The following is a 23,858-nucleotide window of genomic DNA, read 5'->3' on the forward strand; positions in this document are numbered from 1 at the left end:
TTAATTTTTCCGTAGGGCAATTCTTGTATTTTAAAATTTCATGTTACATTTCGTTTTTTGTGCTGGGCTCGTCTTCTCCTTCGTCGATAGACGAAATTACGATAAAAATATAAAGCCAGAGGTGAATTTTTATTTGTCATTGTATTTTAAAAACAGCCTATATTGAATTATACATATGTTTATGCGTCTCGACAGTATAGAAAAATACACGTTTGAAAACACATACTACACGGCGCACCAGCTGCATAATACGCGGTACACAACAGATATGCAAGATTCAAAAATATATACACACAACACATATATACCAAGATTCGTCATCAAATCATTTTCTCTATGTACAGATTATTTAATATAAATAAAAAACTCCTTTATTTGTAATGTACAAAATAGTCGGAAAACCATCCTTGATTACTTCAAGGTTCAAAAGACTTGTCATGAAACGTTATTGTTGCTTATGTTGAAGGTATGTTACGAGTGAAAATTCTTTGAAGTTTCAAAGACCACGACAGAAAAACATAATAAGTCGCATATTCTGTGAAAATTACCAATTACCGAACTTCCGAAATTACCAAAGCCGAACTTCCGCAAGAGTAGACCACTTTTAATAAAAAAAACCATACGTCAATCTGCATCTCACACACCTAATACAACTGTCGAAGAAAATCAATCCTTGTACAAGATTAATCAGACAAATCAACTTCCACAACTCGGTGATCCTAGCGCTTTTCTAGATGGTAACCAAACTGTAAAATCAATAAACATAAGCTTATCACATTTCTCTATATGGTCTTCATTTCTATCGATAATAAATACGTGTGTAGTGAATAATTTTGCAGTAACAAAATGTGCCGTAATGAAACTTTTACGTAATGAAGTGTTGCTAGATGCACAGCAGAGGTATAAAGTGTTTTGTACATCGTCTAACTTTACTTGACAACTGTGTTTTGTTAATGTGAAACGATTCAATATGTATTACAGATATGGCGCAAAATGCGAGTGTCGCTGCTTGAACAGATATTAGAATCTATACATTCTCTGTACAGCCTCGTTGACAGTAGTCTTAATTTAATCCCATAACTTACGTAATTTACTATTACGTAATATATGTATATGTAGATAATACTATAAATATCTCACGGAAAAAATAGTGTGAATAACTAGTGGAACAAACTATGTCTTACACATATTTTCGTCTATCAGAGCAATCGAATACGACTCTGACAAGTATGATTATGTGTATATTGATTAACTTACAATCACTAACACGCTTGTTTTATAGTACACATATCATAATTTATCCTCTCGTTTCTTATACTTTAAAATAGTTCATTCAAAAATTAGTTTGTTAGTTTAAATCTTTTTAAGGAATTAAATACATCTATTGTCACGGGTAAATTAACATTTACTTTATCTTAACAATCTTTTCTTTAGGAAAATAATTTCTGAAAGATCAAGTTATTCATCAAGTAAATTCAATTTTTCTTTCTTCTTCTGAGATAAAGTTCAGACGTTATTTTGCTGAAACTTCGTTTGTAAAGGATATTGAACTTGGTGAAAAATATACTTTTGCAACTCTGTGTTAAACAGTTATCACAACTGCTGTTTATAGCTTATTTAAAAAAATATCGAAGTTGTGTCTGCACCACACTGTTGCAGTATATCATAGCTGTACAAATTGAATGTACAGTGTAAATTTATAACACACGGTACTCATTTATGCAAACAAACCAACGTTACATCAATTCAATCAATATTTCTTTAAAATGACCTGTTTGTTCCAAGGAAAAAATCTAACTTGCAATAAATCTCAATCTTCTTTCAAATTATCCCTAAATAAAAATTAATTTAATACAGTTATTGTGTTGTTCAACAACCCAAGATGTAAATTATAAAACAATTCGTCAACAATTATAAAACATCGTCAAGATATCTGTAGTTAAAAATCAATTTTCAAATTCATTATTATGATTAAAATATCATTTGCTCCCAAACCGTATTCTTCCAAATTATTCGATACAACCAACACTTGTACCGACAAATATCTCGTCTAAAACCAACAAAAATGTCTGAGCGTGCATTAAGTACTCCACAAAAAAATATTTATATCTCCAATATAAAAAGAAGGCTTATGAAGATTAAAAAGTCAGGAACATCATGGACATATCTTAACATTCCTCCGTCGAGGTGCTGGAGATCTGAGTGCTGGCTCCGCTGGAGAAGCTGCTCCTGCAAGTTTCCACGGCCAGCGCAGTGTCCGGCACTTGAACGAATTGAACCTTCTCCTTGGGCCATCGACTCTTCCCATACACGCAACTGAATATATTATACTTGTGATCCATCTCGAAGTGGCTGAGATTACTGCTGTGCCTTCGTTTCAACACCTTTTTCGCCATCAGGCTTCTATTGTTCTTGTAAGATAATTCTCTCCTGAAGCAGAAAAACCGTCTTAGCTCGCGTTTCACTCGTTTCGATCTGTAACCGAACAACAGCGGGCTGATGTACGCGGCCAGAATCATAAGGCTGGAGGCCAACACGTCATATTTATGGGGCAGATGTTGGTCAGTGGATCGAGGTAGATTCTTCATTACCAGCAATATTACGTACGGCGACCAGCAGATCAGACCCATCACGATCACCAGAGCACTTATCCGCGCCGCCCTCGCCTCCTCGCGGTGCCTAAATATAGAACCATTGCTTATCCTGTCCTTTAGTGAGTTTATGTAGCTCGAGGTGCTCCTCACGCTCGAAACACGATGCAGGTTGTCGTTTCTGCTCGGCGCCGGTGTTATCGTCACTATTGGTGTCAGCAAACATGACGAGGACGAATCTGAGACGCCGCCACCGCTGGTCTTTTCAGTCTTGTTACTATTTTCACACGGTTGGGACGAAACGCTTTTATTGAAGAAGGATGGCAATCTACGATTGAGCCTCACTTCCGAAGAACTCGCCTGATGCGTTTCGAATTCTCCTTGACTCGAAATATGGTTCTTCGACTCGACTTCCACCTCTACCGAGTTCTCCTCCTCTCTTTGATCATCGCTAATTCCGTTCCCCTTCGTTTCATTATTTTCCTCCCCGAGGGTTTCGGGGGGGATTCGTAGCGATTCTTGGAACGCGTTCGAAGAATAGTTGCAGAGAGGTGAGAACTTTTTCTCGGAACAATCGAAACGGACTACCTCCTCATTGGACTCGTCGCTGCACTCGTCTATGAAATTCCTCGAGATCCAATTGTTCACGTCTTTGTGCTCCTCTAAATCTCTAGGTGATCGTTCCATTTCTTTGTTCTGAATATCTTGACGATTGTTCTCTTCCTCCTCTCCATTTACCGAATTGCAATTACTGTGCAACAAATTGTCGTTACGATCTTCTCCGTCTTCTACAGACTGGGAGGAGATTTCAAGTCTCTGCAAACCAACCATAAAGACAACTCCGGGAGACGTTTTGTCCTCGGGCAAGGAGGTCGTCGCGTCGATATCTACGGAAGAGGAAAAGGAACGTCTTCTGGACAATTGACCAGTAGGTTGCATAGTCTCACTGGTCTCATCGATCGAGGATAAACTCGATATCTTCGGTAATTTTCTACCGTCGTCGGCAGCGTCTATCTGCAAACGTTGAATCCTCGAGGGACCATTCTGCTCTTCTGTGAGGCTCGCTGAAGACAATATAGGCCTGGAGCCGCTTCTTCTGGCCCTCTCTGAATTTCTATGCGCCGCTGTGTAAATTCTGACGTAGATCCAACAGATGGCAACGAACGGGACAAAATAAGCGAATATACTATAAATAATGGCGTAGATAAAGCCATAAGTGATTGTATCATCTATAAGCGTATCGAAGATCACAGTAGCGTTCTCTATGAGATCTATATTGTCGTTGAGGCTGACAGTTTCTACTATATCAGGGATTGCCGACGTGACGTTCAGCTCGCTGTTGTTCGTTCCATTTCCCAACACTGAGAAAGATGATTCCGCGGGAAGGTTTAAGGAGTTGGACCATTCTTTGGGGATGCAGGAGAGCCAGAAGCTTTGTGGATTTGGGTTGAAGAAGGCAAGGAAACCGAAAACTATCGAGACCATCCAAGTGGAGAGGATTAAGATTCCAGATTTCAGTTTGTCTACGCGAGCGCGATAGCGCAGAGGATCCACCACGGCGAAGTATTGATCCACTGCGATTAACAGCACCGAGAAGATCGAGGATGTCGTTACTATCGCCATTGCGCCATCCGATATTGAGCAAATGTTTAACACAGATCCAGAGTCGAGTATCGAGGAATTGGAAGATGTTGAAGCAGCGTCCATTATCAGCAGCGGGTTCATGATTGCGCAGACCAACAAGTTTGACACGGTCAGATTCATGACAAATCTAGAAAAAACGGGAAAGATAAAGGTTAGTTAAACCAAACGATACACATTACGATTCTGTTACAGTTGTGCGATAATAAAATAAACAGTAACCTGTTGGAAATGGTCCGTAGCGACGGACGTATGAGGAATGCCAATAGAAGAGTGACATTTAGCAAAAAGCAGCCAAAAAGAACGAAACTCCAGGCCACTATAGCATGATTATCCCACCATCCTTCTAGATCTCCTAGATCTGAAATCGATCCTTCTCCAACGACGGCCGGCGAGTCTCCAACCATTCATGTATAATAGACGTGACACAATTCTAAGACGACAAAAGAAACTATGTTACTAAAAAAAAGTCGGTACAATTTCCAATTTTAATAGTTGGAGAGATACTTTGATTTTCGTTTTACAAAACTGTCCTTTACGAGCTGTCTGAGTAATTAACCTTCATTAACGTTGAAATGAAGATGTTATTATTGTCACAGTCAATTAAAACATTTCTCGTACGATACGTGAGAGTCTGTCGTGACAAGCGTTCGAATAATTTGGCGAGTTTTTGATTGTATGTACAGATGCAGGAATGACGGAGCACTAAGTGCAGTCTACTCGTCGCACGCTATACAGATATTTTCACAGCATGTGCTTACGGGAAAATCCGTTAAGTCTAAATATACTCTGATGGTAACAGTGTGCCGCAATATATAGAGAGATTATGCGCCATAATTTCGAGTAAAATTGACCTATTTCGCCAATCCAATTCCAGTTTACATTCACCCGTTCGTTCCCCATTCGTTCATCTCGTTCGACTGTCAATAGTCAAGACTCGCAGTTTATTTTCGATCGCCTGAAAATTTTAGGTTTATGAGAGAAGTTAAACAGCCAGTTACGTACATGGAACGGAACTGATTTGATAAAGAAACAAATTCGAGTTTCGATTCGAGTTTGATTTCTACTTTGCAGCAAACTTTGTTTGTGCTAAGTAAACTATACTGGATGTCTACAGTGATTCACGAATGTATTCAAACACCTATCACGGACAATTTATTAGATTAAATACAATCATTTGCTCACAGTGCGATAAAATACATTGTAAGCACGAGTCTTTGTCAACAGATGTTGACCTGACATGTTTCCTTTGATTTCTAACATACATATATACAGAAGTTCGACGCGTAATGATTCACAGATATTTCGTTACGCGAGAGTTAATTGCAAGGAAATGCTGCGCTTTTTATACTACTCACAAAATCAATATGAAGCGATAAAAAAATAGAAGCATTTGATTTTTTTCATCACGTAGTATTTTCTTGTTTCAACGAAAAGAAAATCAAATCCTTCGTTTTTTTCATCATTTCTTATTCATTTTTAAATGTCCCCCTAATTTCTGTGAGCAGCGTATTCCTTTGTTCGAGACTGAACAGCGTGAATTTTCATTATCTGTTTGTCGATGTTTAGATAATCTACTAGTCGTTATATAAAAGAAACATTATATAAATATGTGCTGTTCGGGCAGAGGCGAGATTCCAGGCAGCAAAGTAAAAATTATATTATTTATTTCGAAAAAAAAAAAAAAAAAAAAAAAAAAAAAACGGAGGTGTTCGTTTATCGACAGTGAATTGTGAGTGTGAATCGTTGCTCGTGACGCAGATTCAGAGGTGGCTTCAGTAGTCTCCTGACGAAATATATTTATATATCAGCGAGCAACTTGCACGAAATGGCAACAAATAAAAGAGAAGTTGGAGCGTTTCTTAAATCGCGGTAGCAAAAATAAATATACATTGTTGGAGCGGCGTCAATATTTTTTGACGTCAGGAACAATATTTTAGGTTCACTGCACAATTTCCTTTTGTTAACCACGAGATTACACAGAGACGACAATTTGTGTGAATTTAACTACGTACTCTGCAGTACTATAGCGTCCAAAAATGTAGCTTTTACAATTACTAGACTATCAAGAGGAAGAGAGAAACGTATACGTGGCGTACGACGTCACACTCTACAAATCGTTATTAAAAAAAAAAAATGCTATGTATCAATGGCCTATTTCCTGGGAAACCACAGTGTTTCCGGGATTTATCAACTTTCAACTACGATTATAAGATTTTAATAGCAATTGAAGACAAAAAAATGTCTGGCAATTAGATTTAATTACGGTTCAATACGGAAACTATTATTTCTAAAGAAAAATAGTAAGTTATGACAATTCTCTCTGAAAAAAAAAAAAAAAAAAAAAAATAAAGTCTTCCTTCCTTCTGTTCAAAGAAGAATGATTGTACGACATTGTAAATATTTTTGCATGATTTTGCATGACACGATTGACTTCGTTAGACAACATCCAATCCAAACACGCTTTAAAAAACTTGATTTAATTATTTCAAAAGAAGCTAAGCTATGTATAAAAAAAAAAAAAGCGGGAAAAACAAAAGTTGCTCAAGTCGAGCTCAGAAAAAAATATATAGGGTTACGGATGTAACGGAAAATTATCCCTACGTGCTTCCGGCGCAGATTTTCAAAATCGTCCATAACTTATTCATTATTTGCATGTGTTGAGATACGTGAGAGCAAAGATCTCAAGAAATGAACAGGTTTCACCGGCGATATTTTGTTTTCTTTATAGCCAACTGCCAGTCATTTATTCATTTTTCCTGGACACTTTGTGTCAAGCATGTTGCGATTTATGCATATAACCAGATAGAAAATAAACGACTTTGTTAGATCGATATTAATTTAGATTTAAAACTGATTTAAAAAAGAAAAAATATAGCGATGACCTCAACACCTTTGATTGAAGATTAGCTCTATTAACAAACAAAATGATAAACAAATTTGCATTAAATGTATAATATCTCTAATTAGATAAGAAAGGGTCAACGGAGAGAAATTTAATTTTCTAAATAGATATGTTTGCTAATTTTCTAAATAGATATGTTTGCTGGTTTGTGTGGTATCATGTTTGCCAGTAAATCTTTTTCATTCGTAAATCTGTTTTACAACCGAACGAACAGAAGCTGATTCAGAACCTGGACTGAAATCAAACGATAAAACATGAAAGAAACGAGAAACAACTTGCTACGAGTTATTGTTGCATCTTCAAAATTTCCTGCATCTAATGGTTAGCCTTATCAGCTCGAAAAACTATTCTCGTGCGATCACCTGGTATCCTACGTATCATAAAACCAGACTATACGTGTGTATCCGAAGGCTATAAATATTTCGCAACTCGTTGTTCGCACGCGTACGAAACAAAATGCATACATGGGTTCGGTAAAATTCGCCCGATAGAATTTGTTTTACGACGAAAGAGAAGATTATGCCACGGTTTCATAAAATCGCGGGCACTTGTTCGCCAGGAACTGTGTGGCGCGCCATAAGCTGTAAGATTAGCACCGATAAATCACCGGTCACGATCACTTTTATTGCCGCTGCTGCCTCTAAATATAGCTGAAAACCTAAAGCAGAGGGAATCGAGCCGAGGCTGGTGGTTCACATTAGTCGAGCCACTTGAATTCAAGCCATTGGAATTCGTGTAACCTGATTTTATGCGTAAATAATGGAAACGCGCAGCGTGCCAGTAATCACCGAGGCAGGGTAAAACATCACGTATAAAATAACGCGGATAGCAAAACGTGTCAGACGAAACGTTTTGAACGCCGTTGACGGGGCGCCTCATTTTCGAGCAGCCGCCTCCTCTCTGTTCACGTGAGCGAAAGAACGCCACACGTGAATCGCGCGTGCGGCGTCACATTGTTCGATGTGACAATAATTTCTTCCGGCCAATGTTTTCAACACTATACATACGGCGACGGGATATCAAGTTCAATGTAAAATTACAAATCCGAATCAAATGCAATACTCGAGCTTCGTTTCGTTGGGTTCGAACACAGTATCATCTTCACGTGTCATCTTGACATGGATACTATACTGTGAAACATACATATATGGCTAGATATGGTTCTCTCTATCTATGTAGATAATTTCTTCAGAAATTATCTGAGAACACACGGAACAGCTTCAAATATTTTTTCCATCCTACTATCAGAAAAGTTTGATAGTTTTAGAAGATAAGTTGCACAAGTGCAATTCTTACTTGAAACGAGTGCTGAAGAAAAAGCATTATATACACATGTAGTCAGCATTATTTTCTTTCCCTATTAAAATAGTATTTGTTAACAACGTCAAATATTATCTTGTGGATTCTAAAGTTCCTTCGAACGCGACTGGCGCGATAGCAAACAGTTTTTCACTCGCGAGAAGAAAAAATAAAGATAGTTCGACATTTAAACCGTTCGAATTAATTTTTCTGTATTTGTTTCTCACCGTCTTTCCTCTCAAGAAAATATTATTGCGAAATTTAATAAAACGTTACCATTGGACATGTAAAATATCCAATTCTTCATTTTCTTGTCATGTTCAGTAAAGAATCATTAATAAAGATATGCCTTTTTGCACAAAGGCTTTCATGAATATTCAAAACCATTTTATACATTTTTACGACCTACATAAACTTTTCCATACTGTAGCCTTTGTATCTTTTTCTTTTAATTTTTTATTTTTTTATCATTCTTTAGCAGTCCATATCACTATTGAACAAGTATTGTTATCTCTAATATATCTTCTGCTCTCGCCTTCCCTTCGTCTGGCTTATATTTAAATCATTGGAGCATGTGACAAAATATTACATCATCCAAAACAGGATTTAAGAAATCTTAAATCGTAAATATTTCCAAGGATTGAACTCAATTAGTATTGATTATAAAAAAAAATGTCAAAGTAAAATTCGTGTCTTTAACAAGTGATACATTGCGATATATCCTTGTGCCTTTTCTTTTCTTCAGCTGATCTAGATCGCGAAAGTAACATATATCGAAATGAGGTTAGAAAAACTTACCGCGCTGTTTCTAAACATTCACCGCGAAATATCCTCAATGGCTTCGACCTTCGACTGTGATATTCTAACATTAAATTTTATTATGCTCTAATAGTCTCAAAAGAACATTTCACTGAATACCGTAGTTTCAGTTGCATTGCAGCAGACTTTGTCTTTCACCAAATATATCAAAAACTAGCGAATGACCAATGCACAAACGAACATTACGAACATTAGAGGATTATCTTGTTTCATATCTTTGCGACGGGAAGTGATCTTACAGTACGGCTTGTTAAATGCGAATCAACGACAATTGCAATACTAGGAAGGATAATATTTCACTCGAGATAATGATATCAACGCTACGACATTACTCCCGCTGCTTTTATTAATTACTGCGAGAAATTTAAGAAATTAAAAAAAAAAAAAAAAAAAATAGTTACCTATCGTTAATCCACAGAATCAATCTCAACAATAGTTTTGGATTTTCTAACGCAATAGCACAAGAAAAAGATAAATGAAATCTTAATCTTGGAATTTGGGATCGAAACGCGATAGGAAAAAAAAAAAAAAAAAAGATCGAGGATCCCGCTGTTTTAGAAACTCTTGCACGTTCGAAATATCTAAAAATCAGCGCAACTCGAGCGTACTTCGAGGTTAAGCTGGGTTAAGTGAGCAAGTCAGACGTATTTTTATCGTCGTTCGAAGAGGTAACGCACAAAACAAAGTCAGACGAAAATCAAACGCCATTTTCGACGTAACATTATCGCACGTATCGAGAGAATCGTTGTTGAAATTCTACAAAATATTTAAATCACTTAAGAGAGAGAAGGTTTATCGAAGAATACTTTACGATGATAATCGTTGATCCTATATAGCTTTCTATCTTTATACTGCAACACGTATGATAAGAATCATGTTTGAACATATTTTTATTTAAGAAAATTCTACCTCACTTATCTTGAGTCAGAGTCAACCTTCTTATCATGTGTTCACTCGTGCAGAATCAAAATTACACAACATCAACATTATGTCATCATTAACGGACGTGTCTAAACACTGTCTCGGTTAGAACATAAATTATCAATGCATAATGAATATAAATTGCCATTCTCTAAACAAATAACTCCGAACAGAGTGATTTATTTAATCGTCACATTTGAAAACTACAATGAGAAAACATTTTGCCACTCTTTCAAGCCTCTAACTCCGAAAATTTTAAATTGCCGGGAAGATTGACGATAATTTGAAACATGCACCTATAATTTTTCCAAACAGTACTTAACTATTATCGACAATTATTTTCTATTTTCCTACAACTGTGAAAACAAATCATAAGAAAAACGACTCCTTAATAAATTTACAAGATGTATCTCTCGCATATTTCACACGCCCACAAAGGCAACTATAAATTCTCCGAGATTATTTTATATGCGGACGGAACATTGACGCAGACATGACGCTCAACAAAATTTTGATAAATTACTCAGCTCAGCAGGCAACGTTTAAAAAAAAAAAAAAAAAAAAAAAAAAAAAAACCAGCTACTGAAAACGATCTTCCTTTTAAAAAAAATAGAAAGAAATTTTATTTAAGATCGCGAGACATCGAGCGTAATTAGAAATTCAATTTCCGCTTTTATAAGAGAGTTTTTGCTTCTCGAGTCGAACGACTAATTATTATATACGCTGCAACTGATCACAGTTTTCCAAGTCTCTGCGTGTCATTTGAATATCGGTCGTCTATTACAATTGAAAGAAGAGAAAAAGAATATTCCACTCAATATTCTACTCAAGGAAAGGACGTTTCACTCTGAAGTCTGAGAAAACATAGAATCGATGAATGAATCAGTGGAAGAATCTTCAAGAACTCTCGAGCAATATTTGTGTAAAAATCTAGTTCACGCGTACGCGCACAACAACCGGCATTTATAAATGGAACAGATTACAGTACTTCTTTGAGTATAAATAGAAGAGTAGTGGAAAGTATTGTGTACTCTTATAGTTTCTACAACGTTATTTTCATCTCTTACATATTGCGGTATATATTTTTTAAGAGACCGGGTTTTCTTTAACGCTATCACGCAAATTCTTTGATCAATGAAAAAAATTTTATCTGTGAAATGAAATAATGTTAAGAAAATATAATAGTAAAAATATAAAAGTATAAAATAAAAAATATAAAAATATAAAAAGTTGAAATACTATATTCTTGCGATTTAATAGTATTTGATAGCGTTTAAAAGATGGTGTTTGATATAAAATTCCCAAATTCATTAATTAAAAGATCACACGGTTAAAACTGAAAATCTATAGTATACGTTTTCCCATACGACAAATTTCCGATACAACTAATTGCAACATATCGTTTCATTAAACTTCTCGACAGATAACTGAAATTAATCCGTTTAATTTGTCATTTGTTTGTACATTTTAAAATTCACATAATGCGGTAGATTCATCAAAGCTGCAAGACTAGCTTTATGGACTATAAAATTATTCAAATGAATACACTGAGTAATCTTAGATGATTAAGCTGAGAGGTTCAATTATCGAGCAACATTTTGAAAATAAAATAAGACAGAAGTAGCTATATTTAGAAGTAATTTGCACCAGAGAATACGAACTATTCGATCTTGGCTGGATCGTTACTCTTTATCGACTCCGATGGAACATGTGCAAATCATTATGGCTAAAATTACACCGAACGATAAGTCGTGAAACTTGCAGGTCATATGCATCGCATTCCACACGATGGAATTTTTGTACATAATTTTATCTTCGTATTCCAACATTACGCATACATAACAAGCACGCATTACCATCTAATTCGATTCATTGTTTTAAAAACCGACAATTAACAAATGATTTATCAAATTTGTAACATACACAGTTAAAATTAGAAGAAGAAAAGACGATAAACTACAATGAGAAAATATTTTGAGCGTCTTAAAATGTACAAACGTATCATATATGACTCGTTAAGTAACACTGCTTTTATACTTATTATTACCCACAACGTTTCATTTTTTTTTCTTTATATATATATATATAAACGACAGTAATTTTCCTTTCGAAATGAACGTCACGTCCCAGCTGAGAGAAACGTGATTCTTTCACCGCATTCATGACTTCGAAGTAACTGATAATGGACATAATCTAAAATTCCGAAGTGTGTAGCACTATCTTTATAAATCTCTTTATGTATTTAAGCATTAAAAAAATGTGAAAACGCATATAAAAATAGTGAACGACGTCAAGTTGTGAATGCGGATATGTTTTTATCCTGTTTAAAAATCACTGAGAGTTACATCCATATAGCACGTGATACGTCAGAGAATTCTCTTTTTTTTTTCTTTTCTTTTTGAACAATTATGTATTGCTCCGAGCAAATTCGCTGGGAAACAAAACGTTCGCTCAAACGCTATTCCGTTTCTTTCCGAGGACGTCAAACGGTCAATCATGCCGTGTTCTAGACAAAGTAGCAGTGCAATTAATTATATAAGTTAGAAAATATTTCTCTTTTCTCTCTCTCTTTCATATTTTCTTTAATGTTTATATAACAGTCTCTCATTCACTAATCGGCTCGTTTCTATGCATCTACTTCTGTAACAATTTATTCGAATTTCATTTAAGAAAGCCGCACTGTATATTCAGATTCTACGGAGAAAATTAGCGGAGTAAAAAGGAATAGATAGATCAAATGAATGACATGTTGTTAAATATAAACTTTCCTAAAATTTGTAAGTTAAAATGCAAGTCAACAGTGCAAAATGATACATATTGCGTTATTATATCTGACGAGAACAACGTATCCTCTCAAGAGAGAATATACCGAAATCTTATCTGGTTCAAGTTTTCGTTACGACAAGAGCACATTGTATTGCTTAAATACCGCTGGCTGGCACGGAACCAAAATTTTAATCAATCGCCGTGTCAACATCTACATAAACAAAAGGATATTCAATGCACGTCTCGCATTTGGCGAAAAACAAATTGCAAAATTTCGTTATGAAATTGAGTAATATTTGCGGAACGCGAATTCGACATGTAGCATTCGTCCATTTTCATGTGGAAACGAAAGATTTCACTCGTGTGAAAAATCAAAAATTACATGAAATTATTTTCATAATATACGTTGCGTATATGTTATTCATATTATCAAAAGATTGAGAAGAAGAGATCTCGCGATTTTTATCAACGATATGAATCATTAGCAATTAGAAGCGCATTTGTATTAATTACTGAATTTTTCCAATGCTCTTTCTGAATCAGTACTGAAGTTAATTAATAATGTCGTTGGTTGTAAAAGGCAACCTTGCGAAAGACAACTGATTTTCCTTGAATTCGTAAAGGAAATAAATTCCCCAGTAGTAGTTCCGTCTTTTGCGAAGCCAATTGATTCAGAAACGATAAACAAAACCGTGCGCAACAATAGCAATAAACATATCCCTGCATCCGACAATAGCCGTAAATATTTTCGACTCTAATTAACACGATTCCATCGTACCGACTCTCAAGAACGACCATACAAAGAATTTCTCGTGACGTCGATCCAGTGAAATTTGTAAAATTGTCAAGGATGTTGCGTATACAGAAAAAACAATCGAGCAGATAAGGGAAATGGCAACGTTCGTGGCAAGCAATTGAGCAACCAAAAAAACAAACAAAGAGGAAATCGTTTCCTTGAAAATTTATATTCTCCAAATTTTTCTCTTTCGATCTTATATATGTACATATCACATAGAATCGATACGATACGATACAATACGATACGATGTTGTGGACTTTATCAACGGGAGATAGAAGAGTATGATATGAAATGAAGATATACAAGGAGTCCGAGTATAATCGACAAAATAAAATATATTTTTAATTTCTACTGTAATAATAAAGTTGCAAAGAATTTGATTAAAACTGCCAAAGCTACTGCCAGTTACTTTGAACACCACCGTATGTGGAGAATTATAGAATAATTTTGAATAAAAATTGTAAAGCGTGAACACGTTGTACATCCTGTACATGACAAAGGAATTCACTTATCTTCTCAATGAAAATGTTTCTTAATATTATTATCTCGAGCCATCAGTGACCTACGCAAACATTTATTTATAACATCCAGACGCAACTATGTCTGATGCATTATCTCTCTTTAATATTTTGTTGTTAAAACATTTTATCATCACTCCTATTCTTTTATTTCGTTCTTTTGTTCTTTTGAAAATATTCCACATGGATCTGATTACCATTCAGTGAAGGGATAAATACTGTAATTAATAGGACACTTAGTTTCCCAGATTCTCTTCGCTGTTCTTATTCCGACGATCTGTGAAAAACAACAATTTTTATATAAAGCGAAAATGAGTTCTCCTTTAACGAAAAAGAAGTAAAATATCAAACAAAAAAAAAAAAAATTCCGAGTAAATTTAACGATATGATCCGTATATTGCATCAACATGAACATACGTGCTAACTATATATAGAACCTACGCATACGACACGATTAAAGAAGCTTAAGTGTATGATACCATGCAGTGTACAGCAACGCAAATAATATATGTGTGTATAATACAGAATGGAAGTAACGGTATGATAGTTCACATGGGATCGTAATACCATCGCCATTAATCCATTGCAAATCAAGGTTGTGTTAACGCAATATTTCATTTGAAATTTATATTTTTTCCGTTGATTTGCATTAATGAACATCGTTTTTGTAACGTCGTAGCTGAAACAATTGAACTAATCATATTTAAACGAGAACCAAAGACTTAAAAGAACCAAAGAATAAAAATTTAATATAATCCTTATGTTTCCCAGTGTTTCTTCCAGTCCCGAATTTTCCATTAATCGATACCTTGATAATGGAGATTCTCTACTATACTTGGAACGCTACGACAAGCTATTTTTTAAACAATGAAAATTTCGTTCGATGGTCAAAAGATCAATATTCCTCTCGTATCTTGAATGCTACAGTTAGATTGGAAAATTTCATTTTGTATAATTAAGAGGCTTCGATGTGTAGCGTGTATATATACATAAATATGAGCGAATGCTGTTTAATATGTCGTCATCGCACTGGTTATTGAGGAAATAGACACGATGACAGAATTTATAATTATACATTCGTAATTCAGAATTGAAATTATGTATTCATAATGGCGAGGAAAATTAACGCCGCAGAACAATTGAGTTGCAGACAAGTTTGGTAACAAAGAAAGATATATTTTAGGCTTAGCGACAGCTTAACTACGGTTCTGAAAGATTCAAAACTTTCTGTAATAGAATTATTCAGCGTGCAAGGTGAATATTTTTCCTGAACGATTAGATGATCGTTTTGTTATAAGAAACGTATTGACAGTAACGCAGAAATTAAATCAATGATAATTTATTCGCACTCTATCTCTAAAGAAAAGTGCGGGAAATTGACTTCTTCTCGTAAAACTTGAAAGAAGTTTTATGAAAATGACGTAGATGATTGAGATATATATTCATCGCTAAAAAGGAACATGCGTACATATTTCTTGTTGGGTTAACGCGATACTTTACTCGATGACGTCAATTTTGTACTTTTTCTCACACGACCAGGAGAAATTCGCGTGGTGTGTCAGATGTAATCAACGTGACTATCGAAAAATATGTCCAGTCAGCGGTGGAACTGCGTATCTTGGCAACGCATCATCTCTCCCGCCATCCATATCTAGCTCGTGAGATAATCAAGCGCAAGAGACAATCTGTGTTCTGAGAAGAGGATTAAATTATGAACGACGCGTTTGAATCATTGCAAAGAAAAAGACGTTAACGTTGGGTTCGATGCATCGATTAGTTTGATAAACTGAAACATTGGAACGCATACCGATCGATGAGTAACGTCGTTGCGCGGCACAAGAGAATCCCCGCCGCGTTTCAATTGAAAAAACTGAAACGTTCCCCGCGGCAAGAAGATAATGCTGTTTAATAAAATTAAATTGTGATTAATTTTTTTTTTTTAGAAAAAAAGGAGAAAAAAGCAACGTATGTTCTCTGATATTTTGTACGTTTCTGACATCGATAAATTATACAAGCAGAAACGAGATACATAATTACAATACCGACGACTTTCGACCGTGTACTGTACCGTAAATCCATGCACATAACGAGCGAAAAAAGAAAAAAAGAAAAAGAAGGAATACCACGAACTGTACACCATGCTTGTATGTACACTTCATGCGGGTTCCTGGTTCATATACCGCGGTTAATGATGCAAATTTCTCCGTTTAGGAAGCTCTGACGTTTTATAAACCAGTTGAACCAAGAGTTTTGCACCTGGTGACCAATTCTAACGCAAATGAAAAGTTGCGATAGCTCGAGACAAATATTAGCAAGAATTTGTACTTTGACTGGGCATCCGTGTTTCCAATACGGAAATAAACTTCGGTGGACAAAATTTTCAAATTGAACAGCGTCACCGTATGCTAATGTGTAAAGCTAAAAAGTTTTTTTTAAAAGAACCTGCGTATCCTGCGTGCATTCTGTTCCAAAATAACTAGCTTCTAACATCGAAAATTATTCGAAGTACACTTGATTAACTTGATTAAATTAAATTATTAATTTACTCTGTATTTTTCTCTGTGTTTTTTCATGTAGAATTTCCTCTCACTGATCAATTGTTAGAATACTGCGAAATCTCAAAGTGAATCACACTAAAAGCAAACTATCAGAAAATCAATTACACACATATCTCAAAAAACGGTGGTTTACTATCCAGCGAGGTATATACGAGATGAGGAAAACAAATAGCGACGAAATTTATAAGGTACGCGAGTATTTTACCACGGAATCATTTATCGAATTAAATCCGAAATTAGTAAAATAAAGGTTATTACAAAAATGAGAGATTACATAATTTCGCGAACTATTGCGAGTAGAGAAAAAAATGTGAAACGATACAATTCTTTGCAGAGATTTTTTTTTCTATGGGGAAACGAAGTGTAAGTACAGGAGAAAGTTGTTCGCATAATTATTTTTCTTTTTTTTTTTCGAAAAATTCAGAGACATACACAACGAAAAGAACGATGCTACTAAGGTTTTAAAATTGGAATCCTCTTATATTTGATGGTAAATATCAAGAAATCCGACATAATACAAATAAGAAATACGATTATTTTCAACAACAGACTGATTGTCGCAGGTTTAATCTCATTATGTCCGTTTAGCGTAAAAAAAAAAAAAAAAAAAAAAAAGAGTACATTCGATCAACAGCCTATGTTAATTCCGATGACATAATCGAATCCATAGCATGATATGCACATAATGCACACTAATTTATCATTTATTATTACTGGTTAACAGCGATGCTGAAAATTGATTCGTAAAAATACCCACACGAACATTTCCATCTGAAAAATGCCATCTAAAAATTCCTCTAATTAGATATACCGTCGACTTTCAATAACTTCCGATTATCACTGACATAATTTCAACGAATCGACTTATTCGTACATACGAATCACACTTCTTATCAATAGCAGGTTTATTATAGGATCTTTCACCAGATTCCTCCGTTCAATCGATTATTTCAGATCGCATCAATTGTTGTAAGTACTTCATTGGCAACTCGATCAAAATTACGGATCAAGTCAAGCGAAGAAGAGAAACGTGCGCGTGAGGAATTAATCTTGCCAAAATAATTTTTCCTCTCTCTTTAATAACTTTTACACTTTTCCTCTTACTTACTTTCGCAACATTTATTTTAAGTAGCGTAAAATTAACTTATACGTGATATTTCATTCATCGCTTGATGCCTTAAAATATCGCGCCCGACATGCATCACAAAATGAACAAAATCACAATATTTGGTAAAGTTGACATACGGCCAACGGAAACACGTAAATTAATTTTAACGTCATTTCAGCTACATAATACCATATTTTAAAATACATGTGTGTTAATACTAGAGATTTATTCGGATACTTCTTATTTTCAAATAATTTCGCCGATTCGTAATTTTCATTTGAAGATTATTCGAGGCAGAGTTTAATCGGGATTTTATTAGAAAGAGAAGTAAAAATTTTTTTACTCAATTAACACGTACATAATTCTGCAGTACACATCACAGAAACTTCATCGTTCAATCTGATCCAAATGCAAACTTACATTTCAACGAGAGACCGTAAGTATTTCCAAGATAAATACTCCCTCGCGAGTATTTATTCCTTTAATACGCGAAGAGCAAGCACAACATCAATTTTTAACCAACCTGTCACTTTAAATATATACATAGTAAATAATGGTCACGAGGAACTGAATCAGTGAATTTTATTCGCTTCTCGGTATGTTTAACAGATTCGCGAGTGATAATTGTTCTCTTCACTTCGAAAGCACGTGGTTCGAACGAAGAAAAGAACGTAACAGACTTGTGATCATAAAGCGTTTCTAGAGGACCATCCCAGTTTATAGTTTTTCCCATATTGTCGAAGAACTCGATAAACTCTAGTTTTTATGATTCGAAGATCTCTATAAGACTAAAAATGATGCATTCGTTGTGACTTCGCAGAATGTGCGAACAAAATGTTTGTCTCTACAACTCAAATTCATAGAAGTCCAACTCCTGCAAATCGAAATTTACATCTATTGAGTACAGCCGGTAAAAAAATTGACTGAACTAAATGATAACCTAATTATTCGTATTTTTCGATTTTGATGAACAAGTGTAGTTTAAACGAAATTCGATGCTTTGCAACGGTATAGAGTAAAATGTTTTCGAACTTATTAGCAATGTAGTTGCCTAGCTATGAAACGAGCCGAATTTCTTCGAACAATTTGAACAATTGATTCAGCAAATCAGGCACTTATACCCACTTACTAGAGGAATATTTAACTGTCGAAAAGCAGAGACCCTCTATGGCTTTTCAAACTGCTGATGTCATTACTATGATATGTACATATGTGTGTATGGCATCGTCAAAGATTTACAGTTTTTAGTCTTCACTTCGACAAGTCTCTTTTTAAACTACGACACTATTTTGATAATTGGATATTTTACTAAAGCTCTCAAATTTTAGAAATGAACATCGATAACAAGCGAAACATTTTCTCATGACACTGAACAGTAAAAATACAACGTCAAATTTTTTGATGGTATGTATACGACACATAGAAAGCTATCGAGAGGAATCAAAGGTCATCAATGTGCCTGAAAATGAATTACGCAACCCAACAAAAATTTATACTTTCTAAACGTGTACTGTACGTACCGATGCATATCTCTAGTAGAATTGTAAAGAATGACCATAATTTAATTCCCTTTATAATATAAGTAACCAATGTCAAGTCATCACAAAAACACGTAACAAAGTAATATTCTATGAAAAAAAATTTTTTATTATGTAAAATAAAATATCACGTGATAAATGAAGGCTTGTTCGAAGAAGCTGTCGATAAGTATTTATACAAATACGATGAAAAATTCTGTAAAAATTCTTGTACAAATATCGTTGCGATAAAATGATATAAGATACTCTTATACCGTGATGATTTGTACTCTTGTACTGTGAAATTGTAAAGAACTGATTGAAAGAAGAATTTCTAGACTGATCAATTTTTGCCAGGGATGGGCATGAAAACGTTTTACTCTGTACATGTCTTGACGAACCTGTACTATGAACGAGTGGCGATAGAATGAAAGTCATTGTTCGCAACGAAAGACATCGACGACAATATAAATTATTCTCGCCAGTATTAAAATGTTGAACCGGAAACTCATTTAACGTCGATGAGAAACAACCAAATTGCAAACGCACTGAACAAAATGCATTCCTAAGCTGTATTTCAATAAATGTAATTTCTGTACACATTTAATGTGCGTTTCGTTTATTTAGGATTTAAAACATTTTTTAAATTTTCATTAAACAAAACTTCTATTTCGATCAGTATCCAGCCACTCATTCGATTAAATGCATTTTTTAATTTTCATCCGTTATCGTTATGTCCATTAATGTTTACTATACAAAAATACGAAATCATCAGTTAATGATACAATATCGGTCAAGTACTTAGTGACAATCATATTAAATTGAAACGAAATATAAGAAAAAAAGAATAAAAAAAGAGATCTACATTCTCAAAGAGACAAAGAGACGAACAATGTGTGTACCAGGTCAAATCTTTTCGAATCATTCTTCTACCTCCCTCCCCCCTCCCCCTGTCGATCGTGCCACAATCACTGAATCATCCTGTATAACTGAAAAGTCTGTGAGTGAAAAGCGGATGCTTACCAAACGAAATATCTTGGATCAGATGATCAATCCATTTGGACAAAGCGAGTTCTCGTCGACATGCAGTTTACGGATTTCTTCGCGATTCCTTTCGGAACATGAAACTGTCAAACAACTCCGTGCCAAGCACTCGTAACTTTGGAAATCTGACGCACCACTTACATATTTTCTGTATGAAAAATGTGTCGAGCTGTGTAGCTGAGATTATGTTTTGAAAATGTTGAGAGACTCCGCGGCGTTAACCCGGCCTAAAGCTGCCTATATACGACCGATATAAACTGCAGCGTGAAAATCATCGCGAAACGAACGTGGCTTCTCTGCTGGACGAACTGAAGCGAATTGCGAAAGATTGACGAAGCAAATCGTGCTTACCTCGTCCCAGCCGAACTCTCCCGAGTCACCGGCCACTGTGATTGGCCCATTTTCCCCCTAGTTCACTGAACGAAATCCCGTATTTCTATCCCCGCTCTTTTTCTCTCTCACAAGAACTCAAAAGTAACAAGTAACGAGCAAGTAATTCCGTGCCTAGCGATGGGATCAACACTATAGACGATTGATAACAATCGAACAATTCGACACCTGCAGTTCATGAAATTATTCCAACACTGTGCACGCAACATTTAGATAAAATATTTCGCTATTGCTTAAATCAGAGACGACTATCACGATTGCATCAGACAAGTTTTTGAAATCAATCTGAGAGCGAACAGTAGCAAACAACCATCTTAAACATATAAAGAATCCCGAGATTTGAGATATCGATATTTTTAAGCAAATATTCGGGAGATATCGAGTAGATTGTAGACTATATAGAGGTATCCATACAATATCACTCCCTACATTAACTAAACGCGAGTGACTTGTAACTTGGGCAATTTCTTGTTAACCATTCTCAGAAAATCTTTGTGCAATCTTATCTTGTCCTTTTCTCTTTTTTTCATTTAACTATGAGTATAAATAGAAAATGAAATATTAATAAATTATTAAGTGAAAGATTCATGGAAAGAATGGAATGTATATCGAGAAAATTATCTTGTTGAAAAAAATTGATGGAATTGTCTTACTGAACTTTAAATATCAGACTAAAATTAGACAACAAAAATGCAGTAAAATTGTTGTCGTTACATTCATTTTTGTTTGATATTCTTGCTTTCCTAAAGTAGATACTATCATCTTCCCAATAGCCTATCTTTACCTATTAAAAGTACTTTAAATCTATCTAATCTAATCTAAAATCGCGTGTTTACGCATTCCTCTCTTGTTTGATGAAAAATACATTATTTCCATTTAGCAATAAAGTGTGAACAACGCTTTATTATAAACTAGCGACTGGCGAACATTGCAAATTCATTATTTCGTGAAAATCAAATTCAGTTTGATCACCGTTTAATTATATTGCAATCACGTAAATCTCGATTATTTTGGGGCAATCACCGAACAACACTCACCTTTAGAAAGTTGAAATCATTTGATCATAATAAATAAAGAAACATCTACTCTACATCTTCATATATCATCTTTTATAGCGTTCAGTTATTAAAATAAATAAAGTAAATTACTTTCACTGGATTACATATAGAAATGGAGTAAAAATCGTCCAATCATCGTTCACGATAAATAGTAAAATAAAAACAAATTATACGATGACGTATAAATCAAATAATTTTTTCCACTATTTGCACATATTCAAAAGTTGTTAATCAATTAGAGGAAACTGGTTCAGACTGTGTAAATTAGAATCTCGTTCAAGTCTTGTTTGTCTCACTCAGTCAGAAACATCACGTGGAATGACACTTGTGTGCATTAGCAATCAGTGCCAGAAACGTTCGATATGAAGACTGCAAATATAATATAACCGTGTAGTGTATAATCAAAAATAATATCAAGTAACTAATAAATCATGAATAATATCGAATACAATGAAAAAGGAAACGTATTACAATGTATACTTTATTTCAGGAGTTGAATAGGCACGTGTATCCACTTATACCTACAATTTCTCTGAATTTCCTTTTCCACGTGTTTTACCCGTAGACTCCCACACAGAGTTTTATTTACAACAGAGATATCTTGTAACCGTAAGAATGGTTTTCAAAGAAAATTTTAAATTTAGTATAAATTTACAGAGTCCAGAAATATCTCGTCTACGACAAAACCTCTTGCCTCTGTACAAAAACTTGATCGTAATCAATAAAGCTGTACTTGTAATTACGGACAAATAGTTTATATTATTTGCTATAATTAATAATTGTATCACATACTGTGACGCAATTAATCATTATATATATCAAATATAATAATACGATTGTCCAAATATGCTGCAAATGAACCCCCCCCCCCCCATTCGTGATTTTATCTGATTCCCTTTCACGTAAAAATTTATTTAATTCCATACAAATTAGCAAATCATTATGCACAATATACAAATGGTAAAAAAATTTTTAAAGAACAAAATAATTGAAACAACTACAAAAATACTGCAACACTTTTAAAATAAATTTAATAAAAACTATTACGTCTGTCATGAAAGAAAAAAAAAAACTACTTCAATTATCAATATTGTAAAATTAGTTAAAAATTAATATCCTCCCAATTCGATTTTACCAATGATAAATTTTATATCATTTATAATGAAGAATGCAAATCGCGATATTTTACAATTCGAAACACTAAAACAGACACGATCATCATTGCACCGCAACTCTAATGCAAATTGTATTTAATTTCTTGAAATATTAATGGAAAGAGCCACGATCCCCAATATCTTGAAGAGCTGATACATATATCAGCCAAAAAAAAAAACCAACTACAACTACATACTACAGATGCTAAAAAAAAAGACGAGCATAGTGACAAAGTAGTAATGAGAATGACTTCCCATGCTCTGAATGGATTTCCGATCCAGAGAATGGGAAACCATTAATAGTTGCCCTCTTGAGTGGCAGTTTGCCGGGCCTCTTCGGCTTCTAGCCTCTTCTTTCTTCGGGCGCGATGCCCGCTGAAACTTAAACCTAAGCTCGAGTGTCTTTCGATTCGCAAAACAAAACATAACTTTAAAAAGTACAATAAAATAGAAAGACCTGCTCGAGCAATAACGTTCGTTTCGCCTAGATCTACTCGCGACCACGACCGCGAAATTCAAAAAATCGTTGGATAAAGCTAGAGACGAGGCATTAATGATTCACTCGTGCCCTGCTGCATCTTCGATTTTCGAATTAGATTTCCAGAAACAGGTTGAACACGCGAAAAGGATACGCGACCACAAACTGTGCCAACCTGCCCGGCCCTACCTACTTATTAAATAAATACAAGCACACCAGAAAATAAGCTACCTATCCTATCCAGCCGCCCTATATTTAAAAATTGGCAAAACACAGGCATACCAACACACTC

At 34.8% G+C, this 23,858-nt stretch overlaps 1 protein-coding gene across 3 annotated transcripts in view; it reads right to left on the minus strand.

Moving 5' to 3' along the window:
- Positions 1 to 108: 108 nt before the first annotated feature.
- The window catches only part of LOC122528729, a 27,750-nt gene continuing 4,000 nt past the window's right edge, over positions 109 to 23,858 (minus strand). The window contains exons 1-3 of one of the 3 annotated variants that reach the window (XM_043654155.1): positions 20,628 to 20,822; positions 4,455 to 4,665; positions 109 to 4,362 (exon numbers count right to left, since the gene is read on the minus strand). In XM_043654155.1, the coding sequence (XP_043510090.1) occupies positions 2,169 to 4,362; positions 4,455 to 4,639 (2,379 nt within the window). In that variant the 5' untranslated portion in view covers positions 4,640 to 4,665; positions 20,628 to 20,822 and the 3' untranslated portion in view covers positions 109 to 2,168. Of the gene's footprint in view, positions 4,363 to 4,454; positions 4,666 to 20,465; positions 20,823 to 23,858 lie in introns of those variants that run through there. The other 2 variants (XM_043654153.1, XM_043654154.1) reach the window with 2 other exon arrangements.

Source organism: Frieseomelitta varia, unplaced genomic scaffold (genome assembly GCF_011392965.1).
Source record: "Frieseomelitta varia isolate USP_RPSP 00005682 unplaced genomic scaffold, Fvar_1.2 scaffold_255, whole genome shotgun sequence".
In the NCBI taxonomy this organism is placed as follows: domain Eukaryota; kingdom Metazoa; phylum Arthropoda; class Insecta; order Hymenoptera; family Apidae; genus Frieseomelitta; species Frieseomelitta varia.